This window comes from Penicillium antarcticum, assembly GCF_028974205.1.
Source record: "Penicillium antarcticum strain IBT 31339 chromosome Unknown utg000003l_segment0_segment0, whole genome shotgun sequence".
In the NCBI taxonomy this organism is placed as follows: Eukaryota; Fungi; Ascomycota; class Eurotiomycetes; order Eurotiales; family Aspergillaceae; genus Penicillium; species Penicillium antarcticum.
Window position 1 is genome coordinate 3,181,244 of NW_026695301.1, and position 23,360 is coordinate 3,204,603.

The following is a 23,360-nucleotide window of genomic DNA, read 5'->3' on the forward strand; positions in this document are numbered from 1 at the left end:
GATTCTATATCAGCCACCTAAACTATGCCCATCGAGCCGCGGGGGAGCTGCACTGCAGAAAAAAGGGGGCTTTGTCTCTCACTTTCTGTTTTCCCACTACCTCTAAGAGCGCCATTCCAGACATACCACACAACCGTCATGGCGTCTAATGACCAAAAGGCCAAGACTGAATTTCTCGAAGATGTCGGGTTTAAAGAGACCGTAAATGGTGAGGTACTTGTTGATGAAAGGGGGGAAGTTCAGCGATTGCCTGTGCCTAGTAGCGATCCCAATGATCCGCTAAACTTCACCAAGTGGGAGAAGTTAGGTGTGATTTTCAGTTGCTGCTGGTTCTGTAAGCCATTCTTTGTCTGTAGATGTGAGCACTGCTTACATATTTCAGCGATCATGTCCTTGTCGGTAGTTGGAGGATTGGGCGCCATCCTCGGTGTCTTCTTCGAGCTCTATGTCCCTCTGGGTCACAGCTCGGCGCAAGTGGTCTGGCTGGCAACATTCCCATCGTTATTTGTTGGTATCGGTTAGCAGTCAACCTCATATGTGTTACAAATCTTGCTTCTTAATTCTGACTGACCGGTAGGCAATTATCTGATCCTCCCGTTGGGTCTGGTATATGGCCGTTGGCCAGCCACGATCATCTCAATTGTTGTGCTTCTTGGGTCAACAATCGGTTGCGCTCTATCACAGACATTTGAGCAGCACCTTGGACTTCGCATTCTTCAAGGGCTTGCTACAGGTGCTACGGAATCGGTTAGTTGACCTCTCAATTTCCAATTGTCAAAACCTTACTTAAACATTTTGACAGCTACTCCCTCTCATACTATCCGAGGTCACGTTTGTGCATCAGCGCGGTACAATCTTTGGTGTATATTGGGCAACACAGAATGTAGTGACAAGCTGCCTGAATCTGGCCAGTTCGTACGAAGCCGCCGCTCTGGGATGGCGCTGGTTCTATTGGGTGTATGCCATTGCCATCGGAGTCGGACTGGTCATTGTTGCATTGAGTTGCTTCGAGACAAGATACCAGCGGCCTGCGCAAATTCTCAATGGGCAACTAGTCATCACTGATGAGTTTGGAGTCACCCAAGTGCTTACTGGAGCGCAAGCCAATGCTTATCTGCAAATGCAAGAGGCAGAGGATGATATAACTATCCCTGATGCATCACGACCAAAGAAAGCCTATGTGCAGATGCTTACTCCGATTGGGCCTTCCACCAAGAACCCTGTTCGGACTGTGTTGATGGCTTGGTTCCACATGTTCGAGGCCTTCTCTTCCCCGGGAATTCTATACGCAACTCTTTTAGCTTCGGTGGTGCTAGGGTCTTCTATCTGCATCTCGCTGACGTATGACGCCGTGCTTCAAAGTTATGGCTGGCCAGCCCAGAGTGTTGGTTTGATCAACTTGGGTGGTCAACTTGGGTGGTGTATTTGGTGGCTTTGGGGGTATGCTATACGCCGGAGTGTTTGGTGACTGGTTTATTCTCCGGATGGCCAAGCGCTCAGGTGGAGTTCATATCCCAGAACATCGGTTGATTCTGCTTATATTCCCTGGAATGCTCGCCGTTGTGTCCCTGTTCATCTATGGTGTCCCTGTTCCTCTATGGGTTCACTGCCGGTAACAACGCCACTTGGGGAGGGCCATACATGGGATGGGCGCTTTTCCAGGTGGCCTTTGTCTCTGTGTTGATTCCGTCAACTTCATTCGCGGCAGAGGCCTGAGAGAAGAACCCCGGACCTGCATTGGTAGCCGTCGTTGGAACCAAAAACATTATCGCCTTTGGAGTCAGCTATGGTCTCACACCCATGGTGGCCAAGTATAGTTATCCGACCGCGATGGGTATTTTGGCTGCAGTTACAGGGACCATATTCCTGCTTGGAATCCCTGTTTATTTCTTCAATCCAGCTGTGAGTATGCCCCGGGATCTAAGTTTGACGGTAGCTTATTGACATGTAAACAGAGGCGCCTTTATAAGCAACGACAAGAATTGAAGTAATCAGCTGGGAATTGGCTATGGTGGTATGGTATATAGGCATGATGAGTACCGTAATATCCCACTTAATTCTCTCGCGAGTCTAGTAAAGAAACTCATGCATTGCGTACTGTCTCAAACTCAGACCTTTCGCAATGCAAACTTGTCGCGGAGGTATTAGTAGTTCATTCATATAGAAATGAGCAACTATATTCGAGCATGTTCACCATAATGTGGGTATCGATAAATCAGGCCCAACAATCTCTTCCACAGACCCAGCCCTCCCTCAAGGCTTTCGAGGCTGTCCATTACCAACCTGATTGGTAATATTATAATCACCAAAGCAGGCTTCTTGATACATAGCCTCCTTTTTTAGTTCTGCGATAGAACTGAGGAACTTCTCAACAGGACAGAAACCATTCACAGAACCATCACAAGCAGTCAACCCATCCACGGGTACTGGTGCGTTGTTCAGAACAAAGCGAATGTAATCAGTAGTATTAGAGTCTGATGATAAGTCAGGGTTATTGTATTTCTGCGGTTGGAGATGCTCGAACGAGAAATTCTTCGGGCAAGTCCAGAGCTCGGAAACCAGACGAGCGCCGAATGGAGTCATTTGATTTAGGTTGAAGTTGCGTCTTGGAGCGTGTGAGACTGATGTAGGCATGCCATGAGAACTGTACTTGAAGTAATCCAGACCCAGAGCTGTCAATACAGATACAATAATATCATCATGAGACATATCCATATAAATTGGCTGATCGAGCGGGAAGGTCTTGGTGTTATCATCGTAGGTGTAGTTGATGCTGCTGTCGCTGCTCATGATTAACTTTGACTGCAAACGTGCAGCCAACTCCTGAACATAGCCAATTCCCTGGGCGCGCCCACTCGGGGAACCAAATCCATAGTTGCCATAGAATTGGAGGTCGGCAAAATATTCAAAGTCGCCCCATTCCTGCTCGGTGAAGAGGGCACAGAAGGAGGATTGACCCCAGGTCGCATATTCGTACGGGCACATGTTAAACATGGCGACAATGTCAAAGGTATCCAGATTCAGATCCTCGGGCAAGTATTGAGCGAAGCGTTTCTGCGCGTTCTTAACAAGAGTTGGGGCAAAAACTTTGCCGGCATTGTCACCTGGCTCTGTACCTTTGGGGCAAGAATCAGTCGCTGATAGCGTATTATTGAAATCATCGACCTCAGGAATGATGACCAAGTTATACTCGGAATATGAGCCATTGGCTCCAATATTGCCAAAGAAACCGCTTAGCCACCAGCGAGCACTCTCCAAGATGCGGGGGTAGGATGTCGTCCGGAAGGTGGGCTTCGGTCGTGACGTGCCATTGGAATACACATTCATTGATGCATTCCAGGAAGCATCACCGCTTTCTGCTCGGTAAAGTAGCCGGCCGTATTGGCTCCAGAATAGTGCGCCGGAGGTGGCTTCGGTGGCGGCGCCGGTGGGAAGTAGTGTGTTCAAGCCAAGTATATACTCCCAGTCGTTCAAAAATGCCAGAGGACCGGTACCAATCTTCTTGGAAGGGTGGTTCCTTGTATAATTCGCTATTTTCTGAGCAAATGTCTCCATTCCCCCGCCATCCAGCGGCCATTGCGTCGGATACCGCTGCGCATGGCGATGGAGTACATGCACCTGCGAAAGTTCACATTCTGAGGGAAAGCCTTTGGAGACATTGAAGTCCCGGGCGTCGGTGTACGGGCTAAGATTGGCCCAACTGGTTTTCATGTCAAAGCCCGAAGGATACGACAAACCGGTAGGACCGGCAGCGGCTGGGCTAGAAGAAGCCATTGCGGCACTCCCGCTCGCCAGGGCCAAGAGGGCGATCATAGATTGCATAGATGCCATGTTCGGGATCTGAAAAGTCACAAAGCGACTGACTCAATGGAACCTCCATTTGTAAGACTGACGGTTTTATATAGCTATTGCAACTGAGGGGAAAGATCGGCTGAGTCCATTCCTAGTACAGGGGCCCGGAGGCTACAGTAACTTCTCCGCATGCATGACGCAGAGGATCATGATCTTGGCCAAGTAGAGTAACCTGTCGCGAGACTCTTTGTTGGAAGTGGAGAAAATGCTTGACTGCGACGGATGAACATTATACTCCGGAAGCTGGCTTTCTCCGTAGACCGACGGTTTCCTGCCAAGACAGTTGAAAGACGACGAGAAACTCGATTTGCTCCATTATGTCCATTTTGGGGATGGACAGGCTGCGCGCTTTCTATCGAAGTAATATCTGGGTCGATCAATGTTCTTCAGAAGGGGCAAGAGGTGTGTCGATCTCAACAACACAAAACCAGGCTATACGAGAAGCCCCAAGATGCCCTCGTATAGTATATGTTCATCTTGAGGAGCTGGGGACCTAGGGACCTGCTTTAACAAGCGAGGAGTCCTGCACTGCAAGACGCTTGTGACTCCGACTTTGACTCATCACATTCGAGCTCCTGCAGGTGGCGCAACGCACCGCTGGCAGGATCCCTTGCTGTACCGATGAAGAGCTTCAGCTGCACACCAATATATGTCCGGCCCGAAACACTCATTCGCTTACCTTGTACCGATTTGGGTCAGGGTGCGCGCCAGGGGAATGTGGCTGCTCGTATCCGACACGAGTGGAGGGATCCTTCACGGGTTTGTGGTGCCAAGCGCCAGCCCAACTGGGTCGTGATAGCTAAATAAGGCTGATCGTGGGTTAATTTTCCTCGATCACGAGCGCGATCTATCTTGAGCCGCACGTGAGAGACATTTTAAAGCGCAAGGGACTCCCCCTTTGAGGCCACTGAAATTTTCTCTCACTGTTTTGATTGTTTCGCGCTCCAAAGTCGGGCATATCGACTGCATTATGCTGGCGCTCAACATCGTCTTGTACGCCCTCTTGGGTACCTCCTTAGCCTTTGCCATTGTGGAGCTGGGTCTCTCGGCTTTCCTCACTTCTGCATATACCGGAACACGTGAGGTCGCGACTTGGAGTTCCTACTCTGGGTATTCGTACAGAACAGTGAATCTCAAGGCCCCAGCTATTCTCGCTTTCCTGGTATTCGCTTCCTGCTGGACTATCCTAGTGACTGTCGCCGCGTTAGTGCTACCATGGCATTTCGCAAAGAAAGGTTTTGTTAGTGCAAAGCTGAATACTATTCTCGCCTCATGTTTTGTCGGTGTTTACTTTGTCACTATGGTCTTTTGGCTGGCTTGCTTCGCCGATCTCGCCTCCCTGCTTGGTGGAGGAACCAGCGAGTCGTCGTACTTTAACGCTATACTCGCATTTGGTGTGCTCCTTTGGTATGTTTCTCTGGCTGTTGTCGCCTACTCAACACGACTAATCGATATTATACGTCTAGGTTACTTTTCGTCGCTCTTGTGGTCTTTACAGCTCTTGCCATGTGTGGTGTGATGGTTTCTGACTGGGCTGGCTACCAGTCTTTGAGAAAGGACAAGGGTGCTGAGGGGCCCCAAGCCAGTGGGCATGCTCATGATGTGCCGATGAGTACGACCCCTGTGGCTCCAAAAATGTCGACTCGGGATGCTGAGGGTCTACATAACCAGCCGAGCAGCCAAACGCATAGTATCTCTTCGCCATCGGCCGTTCATAGCGTCGAACTCAGCGGCGATAGCGCTCAGAATCACCACACAAGTCGAACAGTGCAGATCAGTCCAGTTTGATTGATCCTGTAGCCCCGATTCTCCTGTGTCATTCGTGTCATACGCTTTTTGATTGACGATGGTTGCTGTGCTGGAATATGGAAGTATTTGCATGTTTGATCGTTACTGATACTTTGATACCACTTATAGTACTAATATTTTGCTGATATCTTCTTTATTTCTGTTACTATGAGTGTAATCATATATACATGCCTATCTTCATCGGAATACTCGTAGCGAGATACGTCATCGATATATTTATGGACCATGTGCTTATGATAGCCACCACTGGATTACATGAATTCTTATGCCAACATAGAGATATGTCAAACTGACGTGTTTTTCTTTAATTATGCTGCGTCTATGTCCGTACAATGGTCATCAAGTCCCTGTCCTGCTGGAACGGAGGGACATGGGAGGTATATAGGCCAATCTATCGCTTGAACTATGGGCATGTAAGATGACCTCTGGTCACTGTAAACAAGGAAAGGACTGGTCCCTAGAGGGGGGAAATGAAATGAAAAACAAACATGTATGTCCAGGATATAAAAGCCGGCTGCAAAGAAATACCAGGCACGCAATGAGACTACAAACAGAGGCTGGGGGTGCAATTAGGCGGTGGTCTCCTCAACAGTCTCATGTCCCTCCTCTTGACCGTGCTTAGACTTCTTCTTCTCCTTTTTGCCCTTCTTGCTCATGGCCTCGGCCATCAGTTCTTCGAAGGCCATGTAATCACCCTCTTCTTCGGGGTCGCGTGCAGCCTGTAAGAGTTGTTAGCATGATGTATTCCGAACAAAGTAAATATACATACCTTGGCGTATATGTTTCCGGCAATCACCAGCGCATGTGCACGCTCAACGCACTTCTCAAGTCGAGTACGCTTGGTGTCCAAAATTTGGTCACAAACATCACGCAGGACGCTCTGGATCTCGAACTTGCTGCCACGCCAAGCGGCCGCCAGAATTTTGCCAGTGACCTTCTTCTCGTACTCGGCTTTCTTCTCATCAGTCCAGTCTTCACCACCTCGTTCTTCCATCTTGGCCATCTCTTCCATGGTCATCTTCGCATCAATGGCCGTGGAAATAGTAGTCCAAGTCTCCTTAGCAAGAGTACCCTTGTCCTTCAGGCGAGAGAAGAAGCCAGAGATACCAAGGAATTTCTGTGACTTAAGGAAGGAAGTACCCTTCTGAACATAAGTCTGGCCAACGGCGTGCAGGATCTCGAGACCAAAAGATTCCATTTTCAGGTTCTCAACCTCGAGTCGGATCTTCTCCTCAAAGGCATGAGATACATCCTTGCCCTTGTCGGTTTCGGTCCACACGCTCAATCGGTCAATGAGCTTGTTGGCCAGAGTGTTAACCCGCTCCTCGCGAGCCTTCTTCCGCTCTTCCTCGAAAGCGGTCAAACGCTCCTGTTGCTCTCGGGACAGACCCTTCTTCTTTTCCTTCTTGCGCAGCTCCTTCTCCTCCTGGGACAGACCAGCTGCCTCCATGCGCGCCTCTTCCTCGGACTTGTCCATCAGTGCCTGCTGGCCGAACTTCGGTCGTGGAGTGCTGGTGCCAGAGCTCTGCGAGGGAGTTTGCTTCTCGGCGGGACCGGCCGATGATGCAGCAGCTCCAGTCGTGGTATCGTGGATTTCGGAAGCTGTAGCTGGATCGCCACCTGCAGCCTTCAGCTCCTCGTCGTGGATGTGAAGCTTCTCCTCTGCCGATTGGGCTAGTTCCTCCTCTTCCATCTCCTGCATAGTAATGTCCATAGTTGCAGTCAAGTCCTTCATGAGAGAGATCTCGCCGATCAAATCAACGAAAGCCTCACCACCAAAGATCATGCTGAAGAACTCAGATGGATCCTCTGTACGAAGGAGGTCAGAAATGTCAGCGCGGGCACCAGTTTTATTAATAGGGTAGACCAACCGAAGCCACCACCAGGGACCGACTCTTCCTTGCCGAACTTGTCATATCGCTTTCGTAGATCTTCGTTGCTCAGAACTTGGTAGGCCTCGCCGATCTAAAGCATGAACGCGTTAGCCTCGTGGTGATCCATTTCTGTAGATTGATGTTCATACAGCCTGGAAGCGTTCGTGTGCGGTTTCATCGTTGGGATTTTTGTCTGCAAAAAAGAGTCAGAGACGTCACGACAGTCGCGATCAACGAGTCCCTACCAGGGTGAGTGACGATGGCCAGCTTGCGGTAGGCCTTCTTAATCTCGAGTTCGGTGGCCGTGGGCGGCACGCCAAGGGCGTCGTAGTAGCTCGTATCGGCGACCATCTCTGCGAACTCAAAAGTAGAGGAAAGTAAAGTGAAGCCAAGTGTTTAGGCGGTGATATTTTTCGCTGATATCATGTGGGGGTTGTATGCATGGTTTGTTCCGGGTCACGTGGCAGCGAACTCTGCATTTAATTTCGCGGCTTCTCCCCTTTTCCCTTCTCTTCTTCCCCTCCCCTATACCTTTTTTCCCTAATTTTTTCTGTTTTTCTTTTACTACTTTAATACTGAGCTCCGCCTTTCATTCCCTGTAAGAGCTCTTTGGACGTCTGCACGTCCCTTCTCCCAACATGGGTCTCCTCGGCAATGCTGTCTACTACACTTTCCACCCTATGCAATTGAGGTCTATCCTCCAATGGTATGTTCCTGATCCCAGCCATTCTAGCTTGAGCCAAGCTAATAATCCACGTCACAGGAAAGTCTGGCACAACCCTCCCCACGAGCGTAATGAGAAGAACGAGACGGAAAATCAAAAGCTTTGCTTCAAGTTCCTGGATAAGACAAGTCGCAGCTTCAGTGCCGTTATCAAAGAGTTACATCCTGAGCTGTTGCTTCCTATTTGCATTTTTTACTTGGTTCTCCGTGGGCTGGATACCATCGAGGATGACACCTCTATTGACTTGAAGACCAAGGAGCCTCTCCTGCGGGACTTCAAGGATATCCTAACACAAGACGGCTGGAACTTCACCGGCAACCGTCCTGAGGAGAAGGATCGCGAACTGCTGGTTCAGTTCGCTTGCGTCATTACTGAGTTCAAGAACATGAAGCCTGAATACCAGGCCATCATCAAGGACATCACTGACAAGATGGGCAACGGCATGGCCGACTACTGTGTAAAAGCAGAGAAGGACGACGCCAGTGTTAAGACCATTGAGGAGTACGACCTGTACTGCCACTATGTCGCCGGTCTTGTCGGCGAAGGTCTTACCCGTCTGTTTGTCGAAGCCCAGTTTGGTAACCCTGCTCTATTGAAGCGTCCCAGGTTGCACAAGTCGATGGGACTCTTCCTGCAGAAGACCAACATCATCCGTGACATCCGCGAGGACTTTGATGATGACCGACGCTTCTGGCCCAAGGAAATCTGGTCCAAGCATGTCGACAACTTTGAGGATCTCTTCAAGCCTGAAAACTTGGATGCCGCTCTCAACTGTGGCTCCGAGATGGTCCTGAATGCCCTGGAGCATGGCGAAGAGTGTCTCTTTTACCTCGCTGGCTTGCGTGAGCAGAGTGTATTCAACTTCTGTGCAATCCCGCAAGCCATGGCTATTGCCACCCTCGAGTTGTGTTTCCGCAACCCCGAGATTTTTAAGCGGAACATCAAGATCACCAAGGGCGATGCCTGTGATTTGATGCACCAATCCACCCAGAACCTGCAGGTCTTATGTGACACTTTCCGCCGACTCACCCGTGCTATTCACAAGAAGAACACCCCCAAGGACCCCAATTTCCTTAAGATCAGCATCACCTGCGGCAAGATTGAGAAGTTCATTGAAACTATCTTCCCGTCGCAGTCTGCCGAGGCCGCTCAGCGGAAGGCCACCGGCGAGCTTACTGCCGCCGAGGCCAAAAAGAGGGAAGAGGATGCTGAGAACAAGCAAGACATTTACTTCATGATGGCTCTTATGGGTACCATTGTTGCTATCGTCGCTGGTCTCATGATCTTCACAGCTTGGATGATGGGTGCTCGGTTTGACCTTGCCTTCAAGGAACTCCTTAACGGAAACTTCCGCCCGCCACCCAAGCAGCTCGAGCATCCCGAGCTTTGATTCCTATTCCAATATCTACGGCGTTACGACCTTACTTTTTAATATTCGATTCCCCCTCCCGGCGGCACCTTGTTTTACTATTCCCGACCGCGACCGGTGCCGCGATGTGTCTTGATAATAACATACTTTTTCTTCTTTTTTCCTGTGCATTTTAACATTTTATCACACAGCTTTCCAGCACGGATGTCAAATTGCGATCCGGCCCTTTCATGGCCGAGGTTGTGCCGAAGAAGTGCTTATATTGAAAGGAGTTTACTCCCTTTAGCCAGTGAGTACTAGATCTTTGTCCAACGGTTCGTCCGAGGTGGCAAACATCCATTGAAGATCTGGAACATACCTGTATGCGTAGACTTGTCCATAGTCAAATATTATGATATTCACTTTACATCTTGATGTTTCAATTTTTGCCCTTGTACTTCGTATCATGTATTGAACAGTTGGACTCAATACACCTGGTCAGTATCTTCGTGAAGATGCTGTAGACATGTAGACTAAGCTCAGACTCGGAAATATATGGAAGAATTGCTGATAGTGGGCCCAACCCCCGTCGAATCAAAAATCTCTGTTTTCTCATCACCCCGGATTGCTGTGCATTCCCACCTTTTCCTTTGATATTAATTACCTTGAGTCGGCAGTGATTACACGTCCAACTGCCGGATGCATCGTCGGACACCTGTGAGCCCACGATTGATTTTGCGGCCATCCTTTGTCCCTCAAATCAGACCTTTTTTCTCCCCACGACGCTTCTCGGACACAATGGTTTACAAGAAGAACATGTCTTCAGCATCGGACGCTGGTGAGGGTCTGCCGGCACTGTCTCCCAGTGAGTTTCGAACTTACAACCGCATGTCAGAGCAAATGGAAGCATTTGTAAGCTTTATCAGTCCCAATGTATACCACCAGAGCCAAGATCACTGACTCCCACCTAGCATAGTCATTTCCGTTTAACATGGAACCAACTCTGGGAGGCTTGTAACAATACTGGAAAGCGACCTAGTGGTCTGTCAGCTCGTCAGATGATCATGATGGGCCTGCAGTTCTGCTCGCAGTTGGACTTCCACCATTCCATTGAGGAACAACATATTTTTCCAGTGCTCGCCAAGAAGATGCCGGAATTCCGGAAAGAACTCGAGCTGTTGAGCCAGCACAGACAGATCCATGCCGGTCTCGAAAAGCTTGAGAAGTACCTCGGAGATTGTCGCTCTGGTGAGGAAGATATGCGCCGTGAAGAGGTGAAGCGGTTGATGGAAGGATTTGGAGAGGTCCTATGGACGCACTTGGATCAGGAGGTACAGATTCTACGTGCAGAGAACATGCGCAAATTCTGGTCACTGGAGGAGATGCGTCGACTGCCTATGTGATGTTGGATATTTTTAATGACTGCCCCTTGATGATTATGTTTCATTTCTACTTCGCATCTGCTGCATGACCACCTTGCCGTATATGCTGTCTCATTTTGAGTTAATCTGTCGCTGAATATGTTACTTTCATTCTCAACCAATGCTTGACCATGTTCATCTCTGGAAAATGTTTTTATTCGACCTCCGTTCTTTGCCGACGTCAGGCCTGACCATCTTTTGTTGAACCCAAGCCGCGCGACAGGGATCAGAAACCATTCCCAACAAATCATTGGCTAAGAGTGAGATCTGCAAATTCATTTGCCGATCACCAGATGCAAGTTTGGCTTTCAATGTCCGACAATCTAATCCGGTCTACGCCAAAGGAGCTTTACAATCAAGCCAGGCAGCCAATGCATGAAGGCAGTGAGCCAACGCAAAAAAAAAACCCCCCTGCTAGCAGAGTGTCCTGTTCGCGGAAGATGACTTTAGCAACAAGCCAACCACAGTGGAGTGCAATGGCCGAGGAATGCGAACCTGTTGCCATCCCTTGGCTGGTATTTGACTTAACTTCTTCGACGAGGTGGCGTGATGTCGTGAGACGCACATTTCCATGAGTCCCGTGCGAAAAGAGGTCTGTCAGTCCAGACGCCGAGGTACTGGCATGTTCTATTCGCGTGTCTGCTTGTCTGCGTACAATATACATGCCCGGAGTGTCAATGCATGCCATACTGCTGGTGGCCCACTTCAACTGTTGATTTGATGGAGTCAGCAGCTATGCAAGGAGAACTCTGAAACGCATGAAACACGGGATCTGCACACAATGGCCATTGTTTAATTCGAAAGGCATTGTCTGCTACTTAAAATAAGGCGGATCTCGGGACTTGCACATTTCGGGATCTGGCATTGCTGATCTTCGTCTGATCCGTCGCAGCTGTCAGATGTTCCTGTCCCCAGGAATGTTTCACCCAGACGCGCAAGCTCATAGCGAATGAGCTAACTGCAACTTATTGTTCTCATGACGATAACGGAAACATGGCCCAGTGACTATGGACTACTATGGATTGATTAGATGCTGGACACGCGGAAAAAGGGGAAGATCAACGCAGAACACATGCAGGAACACCAATAAGCGTACTGCTCCTTGCAGTGTCACAGCAATATGTGGATAAACCTGCTTTTCGTCTCTCTCCATCTCTCCACTCTGCGGGTCCCGGAGGATGTCTCAATGTCTAGGTCATCGGGGTCACTGCTACACCACGAGCCTAATTTCCCCATGCGGGGGGAATCTTGCTGGGCCGCATGCAATTTATCTGAGCAATAAGATATAAGTACTATCGAGGCCACCTGAACTTCCCCATGTATCTCACGTTGCAATCCCGTGCCTTGTTGTTGTATACTCCCAGGATCAATCCTACTCCACGCCTACCACCGCCATCATGAAGTTCACCTCCACGATCATGGCCACCGCTGTTCTGGCTGGCACATCTCTTGCTGCTCCCCGAGCTGGCCTGGCCGAGCGTCTGCAGGCTCGTGGCGTCCTTTCGCACCAGTCGAACCCCTCAGATCGCAATGGCGTTTTGCTCAAGGAGGGATCCGATGGAGCCAACGTCGAATACAGCAAGAACTGGGCCGGTGTTGTGCGTGAGCAACCTCCTGCCAGTGCTACCTACACTGCGGTCTCTGCTACCTTCACCGTTCCCGAGCCAACAGCCACCGACGACTCTGGTAACATGCAGGCTGTATCCGCCTGGGTTGGTATTGACGGCGATACCTATACCCAGGCCATTCTGCAGACCGGTATCGATGCCTACATTCAGGATGGCCAGAAGAGCTACGATGCCTGGTATGAGTGGTACCCCAAGAATGCCGAAAACTTCGACATCGGCTTGACAGCCGGCGATGTTATTGTCGCCAAGGTTGAATCATCCTCACCCAGCCAGGGTGTTGCTATCATTGAGAACAAGTCCACCGGTCAAAAAGTGACCAAGACTCTAACTGCGCCCTCCACATCTGCCACTCTCGGTGGCCAGAATGCCGAATGGATTGTTGAGGACTTCAACTCTGGCGACAGTATGGTCCCCCTCGCCAACTTTGGCAAGGTTGATTTCACTGGTGCACAGACCGAGGCCGATGGTGCCAGCTATGGTGTCAATAATGCGGCTATTCTGGATATCCAGCAGGGCGGCTACGTTAAGGCTCATGTCAAGGTCCTCAGTGACACTGAGTTCTCTGTCAGCTACGAGTGATTCGTGTATATACCCAAAGATCGTCGATACTTGGCGTTGGTGGTCTGGCGTTTCTGTTTACTGGGACGGTGTTATTTGCTTTTGTGCCTTCAAGGCATTGGGGGAGTGTGGCACAAACGGATTCGAGAGCTATAATATTTGCATTTACTTTCAGGTCAATTCAGTTCATATTGTTCAAAACTGAACCAAAGTATGCTTGAACACATTATCTGGATCATACTCTTGCTTGATGCGCTCTAGCGTCTCGTACTTATTCCCATACATAGTCTTCATGTCAACCTTCTTCGGCTCAGTAAGTGGAAGATAGGTTGATGGCAAAATGTTCGATGATTTGGTGCCCATCATTTCATCGTAGAAGTTGTGAGCCCATTCAAGTGCTTCGTTCAGCCTGTCTGCGTCCAGAACAGTCGGCAATATTTCAACAACAAAGTGCGGGCTACGAGTGTCCCAGACATTCTTCCTTATGGGCTGTGGAGTGCAAGCGCGCAACTCATGTATCGCAAACATGGTCGAAGGGTCGCTGGGCTTCAAAGCCGCAAACTTGCTGATGACAGCGACGATTTCAGCTGTCAGTTGACGTAGATTGAGAGTGAGACACAGGCCGTAGGCATGAGCATGACAAATGCGCTGAGCACCCTCGTTGAAAGCCATCATATCAGTCGGCGCAACGGTACTCACGGCCACAGGTGTCCAGGAGCTGACTTTGGACAACCATATCTTTCCAGATTCAATGTCTGTAGATGCCCAAACGAAAAGAACTGAAAATCTTTTGCCTGTCGGGGTGTTTCCGATACATTGGAAAAGGCTAAGGCTGGATGGAATGCCTTCTTTCTGTTGACGCCATGCATCATTGTATCGCGTTATGGTCGTTGATATGTCACTGGACTCATACGTGATAACACCTGCAAGGACCTGGTTCATCATTGAGCATAAATAACCTTGCAGAAGAGGATCTCCATACCTGAGCCAAGGGATACACCTTGATTGTGAGCTCGACGATGATGCCTAAAGATCCTCCCCCGCCGCGAATCGCAGTCAACATATCTTCGTCTGCATCACGGATCATAGCTTGTGAGTCGACGAGTCGTGCCTGCAGGATCTGATCTACTCCAAATCCATACTGAGCGCTGAGTAGACCGTATCCACCATGGGTTGCCCAGCCCACGAATCCCACCCCCGGAATGACAGGATGAGGCACCACCATGCCATGTTGCTTCAATTCTTTGAGTACCTCCATGAACAGTACTCCACCACCAAGTCGTGCAGTGTGTGTTTCAGGGTCCACGTGAACGTAGGCGATCTCGCGCAGATCTATAGTGATCGCCTCATGAACCTGCGATCGACCAAACATGTCATGACCACCAACCCGAACGGAGAAGGGGAGCCCATTTGCTTTCAGAACAGTAACCAAAGCCGCAACATCGTCGGCTGAACGAGGTCGAACAATCATCGCTGGAATTTTGGCGTGATCGAGCACATATCCTGGACGTAAAGTGTCATAGTCCGGTGACGAAGGAGTGGCATAGTGAATACGTGGGGTTTGCGCTAGGAAGTTCGTAAGTTCATCCATGATTTTCGCTCTGTATGACTTTGCAGGAGGAAACCCCATTCATATAAGGAATAGGCAAAGCAATCGATCTGCAGCCGAGGAATGTGGGATGTGGATAAGCCATTTATCGAATAGACATATCAGAAGGTATTGTAAGGTCTTATTGAGGTTGACTTGGCAAGACTAGGGCCAATAGTTCTGTCGTAGTGGGGGAATATTAGCAACCTGCATAAAAAGATCAATGACAAGAGCGCAGATCCTCTTCTGCTTACGATGAGCGAGTGGCGCATCTCAACATCGCGATCCTTCCGACTCGGAGACATAAGCCTGCATTGATAAGCAAGTCGGCTTGGCGAAGACATATAAACAGAACATAGGTATCTTGTGATGGTAATACCAATATAAGCCGCCGGATGCGCAGCATAATCTGCAATATGAATAGAATTCTCGTTATTGGCGCTGGCGAGCTAGGAACTCACGTGCTTCGGTCTTTGATCCAACACCCATTCGGCCAAAATGCCACCGTGTCTGTGCTATTGCGATCGGAGACTATTGGGTCAGCCGATCCGGTTAAACAGAGAGAGGTTCAATCCTTACAAGAAATGGGAGTAAAGTTGGTTCCCGGGGACATTGTGCATGACGAAGAATCAATTCTCATCTCGATCTTCGCCGAGTATGACACCATTATCGGCTGCACAGGCTTTGTTTCTGGAAAAGGGGCCCAAGTCAAGTTAGCATCTGCTGTCCTTGCAGCGAAAACGACCCGGTATATCCCCTGGCAGTTTGGAGTCGACTATGATGTTATCGGGCGCGGTTCTGCGCAAGACCTATTTGATGAACAACTCGACGTTCGGGATATGCTCCGCTCACAAGCGACGACCAAATGGGCTATAATATCGACTGGGATGTTTACAAGCTTTCTGTTTGCGCCATCATTCGGAGTGGTGGATTTCGACAATACCACTGTCTGTGCCCTGGGAAGCTGGGAGAATCGAGTCACCATCACCACACCTGAGGACATCGGGAGGTTCACTGCGGAGATTTTGCTTGGAAAGGACTCGGATGCCCTCGTTTCTAATCAAGTCATCTTTGTTGGCGGCGACACGATCGCCTACGGGGAGTTGGCGCAGTTGGTGGAGAGACTGGCACAGAAGCCGTTCGAGAAAAGGGTTCTCATGGTGACCGATGCACAGACTGCCCTTGCGAAGGACCCAAGCAATGGATTATTGAAATATCAAATGGTCTTCGGCCAAGGACGCGGTGTTGCATGGGATCTGAAAGAGACGTGGAATTTCAAACAGAGTCTCACCGCAAAATCAGCAGAGGAATGGGCCAGAGAGAATCTTGTGTAGTGTAATTGTATATAATTGAAGTACATGAGAGCGTGATACACACAAATATAAGACTGTCTAAGATCGTCAAGGGAGCAAAATCTCACCTAGCCGCTCGGGGAACGAAAAGTCCGCCGATTTCGATATCAGCCAACTTTCGCGTTTCCTCACTTTCACTTCGCTTCTGCACTTCATCGCCCACCATGGAAATAAAAATAACTCCGGCGCAATTTCCTGAAGATGCGAAAGCCATTCTCGTTTTGTTTTCCGGGTACGCCACCTCGCTCGACATCGACCTGAGCTTCCAGTCATTCCAAGAAGAGCTCGACTCACTACCGGGAAAATATGCCTCATCTCAAGGCGGTGCGCTATTGATCGCTCGAGACCAGACTCGAGTAGTTCTCGAGGTTGGTGAGTCGGCTGGTTCTTCTGCCCCGCGATATCCCACTGCCCTCGGATGTGTCGCACTACGACGCAGTCTCGATGGCTGGTGTGAGATGAAGCGTCTCTACGTCCTCGAGGAAGCACGAGGAGAGCGACTTGGCGAAAAACTCGTGGAAGCCATCCTTGCACAAGCTCAAGCTTTTGGCTATCGTGGTATCCGACTGGACACTCTGCCGGAGATGACCGCGGCACAGCGACTATATCGAAAGTACGGATTTGTGGATATCGAACCATACTACGAAACTCCAATTGAACGGACTGTATTCATGGGCTGTGAATTCTTGCAATCATGAGATGAATGGTCATGGGGATGATTTTGAAGTCTGACATTACTAAATAGACTGCATGCACAAATAACGGTTGATTAGATGAACGTCAAATTTGATATGCAAGCTCCCTCGTTCCGGGTCGTAAGACATGTTCCAAACCATGACGAACCTCGATACCAATATGGTTGAAACAGAAAGTCGCGTGGAGATACTTTTGACAGGGTATCATTTCCGGAAGAGGAACTCTTGCCACTTCCGCTTATTCATCAAGGGGCCATGAAGACACCAAGCCTTGCTTTAAAACGGCTGAAGACTTGTAGGTCTTGTTTCAGATGAGTGCACTTGCGCGTTTCGTCTGATTTGAACGTCCGATCTACTGGATCTCTTCCTTTTCTGTTCGGCCTTCGGAGATAGTGCCCGGAGATGACCAGCTTCCGAATACTGTCCGATTAGACACAACAGTATAAATTCGTTAGAGGGGTTGGTGGCTTTGATTGATATCAGCTGCCCAGAGATATTTCAGTCATGACTATGACAGATACGCCTCTCAATGTCCTCGTTGTTGGAGCGGGGATCGCGGGCCTCTCCGCTGCCATTGCTCTTGGCAAACAAGGTCATCGCGTTGTGGTAAGATCACAGAACTCAGGAAAGACGTCTCATCCTGACTGCGAATTCAGATTTTGGAAAAGTCGGCATTTTTGAGAGAGGCCGGTGCTGCAATCCATCTGCCACCAAATTGCACGGCAGTACTCCGCTGGATGGGCGTTGATCCTCTTGATTTTGGAGGTACATTGATACAGGAGGTGTGTCAAGACAGTCAATAAAGGCTGCGTAGCGCTGATTATTCCGTCTTTTAGATTCACCGATACGGATATGAGGGAAATTTGAAGTATAAGAAGAACTTCACGGATATACGCCATCTCTGGCAAGCAGTAAGTGGATGAGAGATACTCCATGACGCTTCTCCAAGGTTGACTTGAAATTAGGAGTTCTATCTCGTTCATCGGGTTGATCTACACCATCATCTCAAAAAGCGCGCTCTGGAGACCGCAACACTCCATACTCAATGCAACATCATCAACGTAGATCTTGAAGCAGAATCCCCTTCGGTCACACTCAAAGACGGTCGCATTTTCAAGGCCGACCTGCTTCTCGGTGCAGATGGAATCCATGTATGAGCTTCCTCTGTTTATGACATTGACAATTATGTACTAACCCTTCCAAAGTCCCAGCTACGTCAAAGTGTCGCTCCTGGTTCTCCAGCTCCATACGCTGTCGGAAAGTCCTGCTTCCGTTGGCTCCTTCCAACGGATGAATTGAAACAGTACGAGAACACCATCGACTTTGTTAAAGATCCAGGAGTGTTTATTGAATGGGCTTCCGACGACCGACGACTTGTAGCCTACCCTTGCTCTGATGACAAGATGTTCAATCTATGTGCCTTTATGCCTTCAACAGAAACAAAAACAGACACCCATAATGGCGGTAATTTTTGTGTCCATATTTCAGCTGAATTTTGACTCACAATGTGAAACAGGATCCCAAGCAGCGGGCGACAAGGCAACGATTGTTAACGCCTTTTTAAAGTTCTCCCCGGGTGTGCGAAGAATAATTGACAGCGCAGAGAATGATCTTAAGGTCTGGGACTTGTATGACATGAAGTCGCTACCAAACTGGACGAAAGGCCATACCGCTCTTCTGGGAGATGCAGCACATCCGTTCCAGCCATGTAAGTGTTGAACCAAGCTACATTCCTTTCACTCACTGATCACTTGCTAGACATGGGTCAAGGAGCAGCCATGGCCATTGAAGATGCCGTTAGTATTGCGACCTTACTTCCACAGGGAACTGCGCCTGAGAATATTCCATCGCGTCTCGAAATGTATGAGAAATCTCGCCGGGAACGGGTCGAGTTTGTTCTTCATTACACGCGATTGAATGGGCGAGATGAAAATGACACCTCCAGTGCGAGGATGACGGGTGGGTTCTGTGTGTTCCTGACGATGAACCTTGAAGCTGACAATCATAGCCGAGGAAATGGTGAAGGTCATGGAGATATGTTTTTCGCACAACGTGATTGACCACTCCACACAGTTGCTGGAGGGTCAATAGCCTGAGGATCTGAGTCAACAGGATCGGATCGTGAAAAGGTGATGTGCAACCGGCAATCATCCAATGAAATGACAACTTCAGGCATTTTTGCATTTTTGATTTCACCGCTACCATCGCAAGCTTATTACTTAATAACTCACGAGCGAAGCAGTCCTTTGGGCACGAATCACGAGCCTATTGTTGCTCTGCGACATAGCCATTGGCTTACCGGAGCTTATCCGATACTAGAAGGCAATAGAAACGCCAAATGCAATGCGCAGTAATCCAATGTAACGTCGGGGATTCTCAACCTGCCCTGCCAAGCCCAGTGCTGTCGACTACCGCGAGGAATTTACAGTAAAGAATTCGCTAGCATTAGCAGAATATCACACGAGGGCTGACTCGCGTTTTGTCTGTCGTCGATGCTCCACTACGCCCCTGTCTGCTGAAGTGGCATTGGTCACCGAGAACCAGGAGAAGAGTGGTGTTCAACGCTGATCTGCATGCTCTTTGCGTACACGAGATTGTGAGAAGAAGGAAGTGACTTGTCGAAATCTAATATTGGACTAGTTGTAGGTCATTGAAGATGAGAAATAGAAGACATCACTTTCACTTGTGATACATCAGGTCAAATTGCGATCTCTAGGGCCCTAGAATAGAACATTGTTAGACTTGATGTGCGTTTGGCGTTATCTGCCGATCTCTAAAAACTCTGAAAGTGTGTCGGATTTTAGTAATCAATGCACTTCTTCAGGCCTAAGGAATGAAACAATAGCCATTATACCCCCGAGATAAACGTGTTTTTGGTGCACTGGCTTTGGTGGAGAGTGCCAAGGTAAGATGGTCTTACTGTCTTCTGGCATACCCGTCGGCGTCCTCTAGGGTACCAGTAACTTGGGTCATAGACTATGGTATGCAGGCCACCATCGAATTGTCGCACTGTGGAATTTGATTTGGTAGTTCTATCATACGGAATTACTTTCTCCGAATCTTCCCCGCCCATTCCTTTATTCAATCTGGCTGAGATGCAGCAAACCACTGGCGCCTATTTGGATATGACCCTGGAAATGGCAGATGGAAACCCGAGCACAGTGCTGCCAGGACTTGAAGCAAACACAGAAAAAGTGGTGAAAGACCGCGAGTCTCAAAATTCTGAAGCCAACTTGACTCATTCCGATTGCTATCGTAGTACCCAGCCGAAATTGAGAGTATCGCAAGTGACCTCACATCATTGACCTCATCAATCTATTCGCACGTATACGAAAATGGCCGTACTTACCATGCATATCGGCCAGGAACTTATGTGTGTGAAATTTCTGCTAACTACCACAATGTGGCACTTTTAACGCCTACCAGCTTCTTCCCAATGATCAGCGGGAACAAGGTATGTATCTTCTGGTTCTGTGCTAGCGTGAGGTCCCAAATCTGACAAATATTCGCCACGCAGATAGAGTTGCATCATGTATACCGTCTCTGTCTAGAAGGAGACCTGTGCAAGACACAACTGCAGCACCCACAGCGTGTACTTGATATAGGCACTGGAACAGGAATTTGGGCAATTGAAGGTGACATATATGCCCTTGAAACCAGTGGTGATTTTAATATTCGGTACTGATATCTGTCCAGCTGCAGACGAATTTCCATCCGCCGAGGTGATTGGGGTAGATCTCTCCTATTCAGCCTAAGTGGTAAGTGCCTACCTTCGTGGCTATCCAATACCAGTAGAATACGCTGACCTCCAAGAGGGTTTCACCAAATGTCAGCTTTTTCATCGTCGATGTCACTCAGGAATGGGCATTTCCCATGGACCAATTTGATTTCATTCACGTCCGCGGTCTCTCGGGGTGTATAGAAAATTGGTGCGAGTTCTTGTCGCAGTGCTACAAGTATGTAGGGAATTCTGTTATACGATATGAAATGCATCATTTAATACCTTCGCAGTCATTTGAAGCCCGGTGGCCAAGTTGAAGTGACAGAGATTCGACCGCGAGGTGAATGTGAAGATAATTCATAGGCAAAGAATTCGTACTAGCTCAAATGGCAGGTTAATACCACGATACTCTTGGTAAGGTTTGGTTCTTAATTCTTGTCCAACAGAAGTAGTTTTATCGCCTGGCAGAGATCCAAGGTCGGAACTGGGACCCTACAACCGGTTTGGTAACTGTTCTTGAGAATACTGGCTTTGAAGATATTCGGTCTACCAGCTACTGCTGTCCTGTGGGGACATGGTCAAAGGACCCTAAGTTGAAAGAGATTGGGCGGTTGACCCGTCCTCAATTCCTTCATGGAGCCATAGACAGCTATACTCTTGCAATGTATGACTGACTTCAGTAGTTGCTTGTCACGGCGCGGAAGGCGATTCGTGTTGAATGTTGATGTATGGTTTATGGAGATGAATTATCCTTACATTAGAACAATTCAAGAGACCAGTCTTTTATGAGCAGAATGTACTATGAACAATAGATGTTGAAATATTGAAAGCCGGTGTTGCCTTAAAACTCAGGAGTCTTTGTGCCTCAGGTCTTAGGCTGCCAGACCTCCAAGCTCGGACCAAGTCGCGTTCCCCGGACTATCCGCCTTTCCTCTTTGTCCCTTGTTCTGCTCATGTAGAAAATGGCCTCTGGGTATATGCAGCCTGAAAAGCCAGACTCATTTCTCATCCGACGGAAGCCGGTGTCCAACCCAAACTTAGGGGCCACGTATGCCGATCACCGGGCGGCAGCTGCCAGCACCCCATCGCTCGTGCCCCCGTCACCCCCGTCTTACACCGAGCTCTATGGACCACCCCCGATTTCCAGGTCTCCGAGTCCCGGGCCAATTCCGAGGCCTCGCACGGCAGGGCCAACAGCTTCGCCAGCCCCTCCACCGCCGACACCTGTCCAAAAGGCATACGGTGAAGCTCGACATTTCCTCGGTGGCCTGATCAATCATCCAACAGAGTCAAACAAACATGTTACCATCCTACGACACTCTCATGGTCTAGTATTTTACCGTGGGAATACGACATCTGTCACGATATCAATATTCTCCGATACTCCTTTACCAATTGATCGCACGCTCTGGTTACAGAGTAAAGGGTGGTCGGGCAAGACTGGCATGCGAGCCAAGTCTTTACTTCGTCTGCGAGATAGCTGGGTGGACGTCACTCCGGGAATGCCATTACGAGCAGACCAGGTGAATCCGGATGATGAACGCGCCTGGCAGCGCGACATCAAGAAGTTCAAAAAGAAGGCACCGGCTCGTCCGCGTGATACACATCACCTGCGTGAAACTGCCGTTGTTCGTATTCCTGCTGAAGGAGGAGATGGGTATTTCCAGCTTGTGCTCTGTCAGGGGCCCAAGAAAAAAGTACTCGGCAACAGTCCCGTGTTTCGAGTGCTCTCTACATCCACCAGCCCCAGCTCTATTCGCGGTGCAAGTCTTAGTACCCTGCCTCTTGAGGTTGGCGCACTGGTAGTTAGCCTTTATGCTCAGACTGCTGTCCGAACCATTGCATCTCCAGCCGCAGTCGCGGTTCAATCCAAGGTGCAGGCCAAGGTCGATCCATTTCGTCCCTCCTGGGTGAACAAAACTGCAGCCAAAAAGGTCTATGTCAGTAGTGGTGCCCAAGATCGTGTGGGTGGTATCGTAAATGGCCCTAATGGATTTATTGGACGGTCTCCGACAAATCTTGTGGCACCGCAAGTCATTGAGAACAATCCTTTTTGCGTTGAGGCTGGCCCTCAACCGCCATTCCCAATGGTATTCAAAGCCCGTTGCCAGCCTGGTCAAACCCCGTCTCCCGAACCTTGTGAGTTACCGAAACTGGCATTGACGAAAATGCCCGATTGGGTGGTGGAACAATTACGGGGTTACTTCTTCGGTTGGGCAAGATTTGAAGCCTCGTCTAGTAAGGAACCGGCCGGTCCATGGTGTCCTGCTATCCTCTCTGTACGAGCATTGGACCCTCTACAGACCGCACGGGTAAATCTAGCCCAGATTGCGAAGCGCCTAGTCGCATTGCGCCTTCTTGAAGATATTCCGCTTCAGTCTACCAAAGTCGAGATTCGCGTGCTGGGATACCTGCGCGCTGAGATCCCTCCACCTACAGGGAGCACCAGTCAACAGCTCACAGAAGCGCAAGAAGCAGCAGCAGAGGCGGCCGTGCTCGCTGATATGTATGATGCGTCTGTAGTGCAGGACACTTTGTCCCATCCTGCATGGGCGTCAGGAAATCCAGATACGCACAATTTGCAACGTCAAAATACAGGCTGGGTCGATCGGACACTGGAGGCTTATGGCAATATACAAAGTCAGGGACAGAAACTGGTACAACAGGTGCCATTGCATCGCCTTGGCGTACGTTCTGCCGTTGATGAGATCAGAGAAAGCCAAGTGGCTGTGAATGGGTTCTTTATCGTTCGGTAACCCCTCATGTCAACGTATATGCGCAGCGAGTGCA

At 49.2% G+C, this 23,360-nt stretch overlaps 14 protein-coding genes across 14 annotated transcripts; 11 read left to right on the forward strand and 3 right to left on the reverse strand.

Moving 5' to 3' along the window:
• Positions 1 to 138: 138 nt before the first annotated feature.
• On the forward strand, positions 139 to 1,468 carry N7508_003916 (uncharacterized protein; the record flags this gene model as incomplete). The annotated part of the gene is made up of 4 exons (XM_058461982.1): positions 139 to 334; positions 383 to 517; positions 578 to 747; positions 803 to 1,468. The coding sequence occupies 4 exons, from the start codon at positions 139 to 141 to the stop codon at positions 1,466 to 1,468; spliced, it is 1,167 nt and encodes a 388-aa protein (XP_058322559.1).
• Positions 1,469 to 1,484: 16 nt separating this feature from the next.
• Positions 1,485 to 1,817, forward strand: N7508_003917 (uncharacterized protein; the record flags this gene model as incomplete). Its single annotated transcript, XM_058461983.1, has 2 exons — positions 1,485 to 1,612; positions 1,634 to 1,817. The coding sequence occupies 2 exons, from the start codon at positions 1,485 to 1,487 to the stop codon at positions 1,815 to 1,817; spliced, it is 312 nt and encodes a 103-aa protein (XP_058322560.1).
• A 436-nt stretch (positions 1,818 to 2,253) lies between these two features.
• Positions 2,254 to 3,831, reverse strand: N7508_003918 (histidine phosphatase family protein; the record flags this gene model as incomplete). The annotated part of the gene is made up of 1 exon (XM_058461984.1): positions 2,254 to 3,831. The coding sequence occupies one exon, from the start codon at positions 3,829 to 3,831 to the stop codon at positions 2,254 to 2,256; it is 1,578 nt and encodes a 525-aa protein (XP_058322561.1).
• A 991-nt stretch (positions 3,832 to 4,822) lies between these two features.
• Positions 4,823 to 5,640, forward strand: N7508_003919 (MARVEL domain-containing protein; the record flags this gene model as incomplete). Its single annotated transcript, XM_058461985.1, has 2 exons — positions 4,823 to 5,259; positions 5,319 to 5,640. The coding sequence occupies 2 exons, from the start codon at positions 4,823 to 4,825 to the stop codon at positions 5,638 to 5,640; spliced, it is 759 nt and encodes a 252-aa protein (XP_058322562.1).
• Positions 5,641 to 6,230: 590 nt separating this feature from the next.
• On the reverse strand, positions 6,231 to 7,886 carry N7508_003920 (DnaJ domain protein; the record flags this gene model as incomplete). Its single annotated transcript, XM_058461986.1, has 5 exons — positions 6,231 to 6,380; positions 6,431 to 7,470; positions 7,533 to 7,626; positions 7,685 to 7,728; positions 7,781 to 7,886. 5 exons carry the CDS (start codon positions 7,884 to 7,886, stop codon positions 6,231 to 6,233), a joined length of 1,434 nt encoding a protein of 477 aa, XP_058322563.1.
• Positions 7,887 to 8,173: 287 nt separating this feature from the next.
• erg9 (bifunctional farnesyl-diphosphate farnesyltransferase/squalene synthase) lies at positions 8,174 to 9,649 on the forward strand (the record flags this gene model as incomplete). The annotated part of the gene is made up of 2 exons (XM_058461987.1): positions 8,174 to 8,241; positions 8,299 to 9,649. 2 exons carry the CDS (start codon positions 8,174 to 8,176, stop codon positions 9,647 to 9,649), a joined length of 1,419 nt encoding a protein of 472 aa, XP_058322564.1.
• Positions 9,650 to 10,405: 756 nt separating this feature from the next.
• On the forward strand, positions 10,406 to 11,010 carry N7508_003922 (hemerythrin domain-containing protein; the record flags this gene model as incomplete). Its single annotated transcript, XM_058461988.1, has 2 exons — positions 10,406 to 10,519; positions 10,579 to 11,010. 2 exons carry the CDS (start codon positions 10,406 to 10,408, stop codon positions 11,008 to 11,010), a joined length of 546 nt encoding a protein of 181 aa, XP_058322565.1.
• A 1,415-nt stretch (positions 11,011 to 12,425) lies between these two features.
• Positions 12,426 to 13,235, forward strand: N7508_003923 (A4/G1 family peptidase; the record flags this gene model as incomplete). Its single annotated transcript, XM_058461989.1, has 1 exon — positions 12,426 to 13,235. One exon carries the CDS (start codon positions 12,426 to 12,428, stop codon positions 13,233 to 13,235), a length of 810 nt encoding a protein of 269 aa, XP_058322566.1.
• A 174-nt stretch (positions 13,236 to 13,409) lies between these two features.
• Positions 13,410 to 14,805, reverse strand: N7508_003924 (FAD-binding oxidoreductase; the record flags this gene model as incomplete). The annotated part of the gene is made up of 2 exons (XM_058461990.1): positions 13,410 to 14,147; positions 14,197 to 14,805. 2 exons carry the CDS (start codon positions 14,803 to 14,805, stop codon positions 13,410 to 13,412), a joined length of 1,347 nt encoding a protein of 448 aa, XP_058322567.1.
• Positions 14,806 to 15,218: 413 nt separating this feature from the next.
• On the forward strand, positions 15,219 to 16,136 carry N7508_003925 (aromatic alcohol reductase; the record flags this gene model as incomplete). Its single annotated transcript, XM_058461991.1, has 1 exon — positions 15,219 to 16,136. The coding sequence occupies one exon, from the start codon at positions 15,219 to 15,221 to the stop codon at positions 16,134 to 16,136; it is 918 nt and encodes a 305-aa protein (XP_058322568.1).
• A 182-nt stretch (positions 16,137 to 16,318) lies between these two features.
• On the forward strand, positions 16,319 to 16,852 carry N7508_003926 (uncharacterized protein; the record flags this gene model as incomplete). Its single annotated transcript, XM_058461992.1, has 1 exon — positions 16,319 to 16,852. One exon carries the CDS (start codon positions 16,319 to 16,321, stop codon positions 16,850 to 16,852), a length of 534 nt encoding a protein of 177 aa, XP_058322569.1.
• A 501-nt stretch (positions 16,853 to 17,353) lies between these two features.
• N7508_003927 (uncharacterized protein) lies at positions 17,354 to 18,940 on the forward strand (the record flags this gene model as incomplete). Its single annotated transcript, XM_058461993.1, has 8 exons — positions 17,354 to 17,455; positions 17,506 to 17,631; positions 17,686 to 17,760; positions 17,815 to 18,000; positions 18,055 to 18,313; positions 18,366 to 18,557; positions 18,608 to 18,808; positions 18,858 to 18,940. 8 exons carry the CDS (start codon positions 17,354 to 17,356, stop codon positions 18,938 to 18,940), a joined length of 1,224 nt encoding a protein of 407 aa, XP_058322570.1.
• A 1,244-nt stretch (positions 18,941 to 20,184) lies between these two features.
• On the forward strand, positions 20,185 to 21,244 carry N7508_003928 (class I SAM-dependent methyltransferase; the record flags this gene model as incomplete). The annotated part of the gene is made up of 7 exons (XM_058461994.1): positions 20,185 to 20,222; positions 20,276 to 20,303; positions 20,367 to 20,511; positions 20,546 to 20,571; positions 20,645 to 20,805; positions 20,861 to 20,910; positions 21,039 to 21,244. The coding sequence occupies 7 exons, from the start codon at positions 20,185 to 20,187 to the stop codon at positions 21,242 to 21,244; spliced, it is 654 nt and encodes a 217-aa protein (XP_058322571.1).
• Positions 21,245 to 21,532: 288 nt separating this feature from the next.
• On the forward strand, positions 21,533 to 23,326 carry N7508_003929 (LipA and NB-ARC domain protein; the record flags this gene model as incomplete). Its single annotated transcript, XM_058461995.1, has 1 exon — positions 21,533 to 23,326. One exon carries the CDS (start codon positions 21,533 to 21,535, stop codon positions 23,324 to 23,326), a length of 1,794 nt encoding a protein of 597 aa, XP_058322572.1.
• Positions 23,327 to 23,360: the final 34 nt, after the last annotated feature.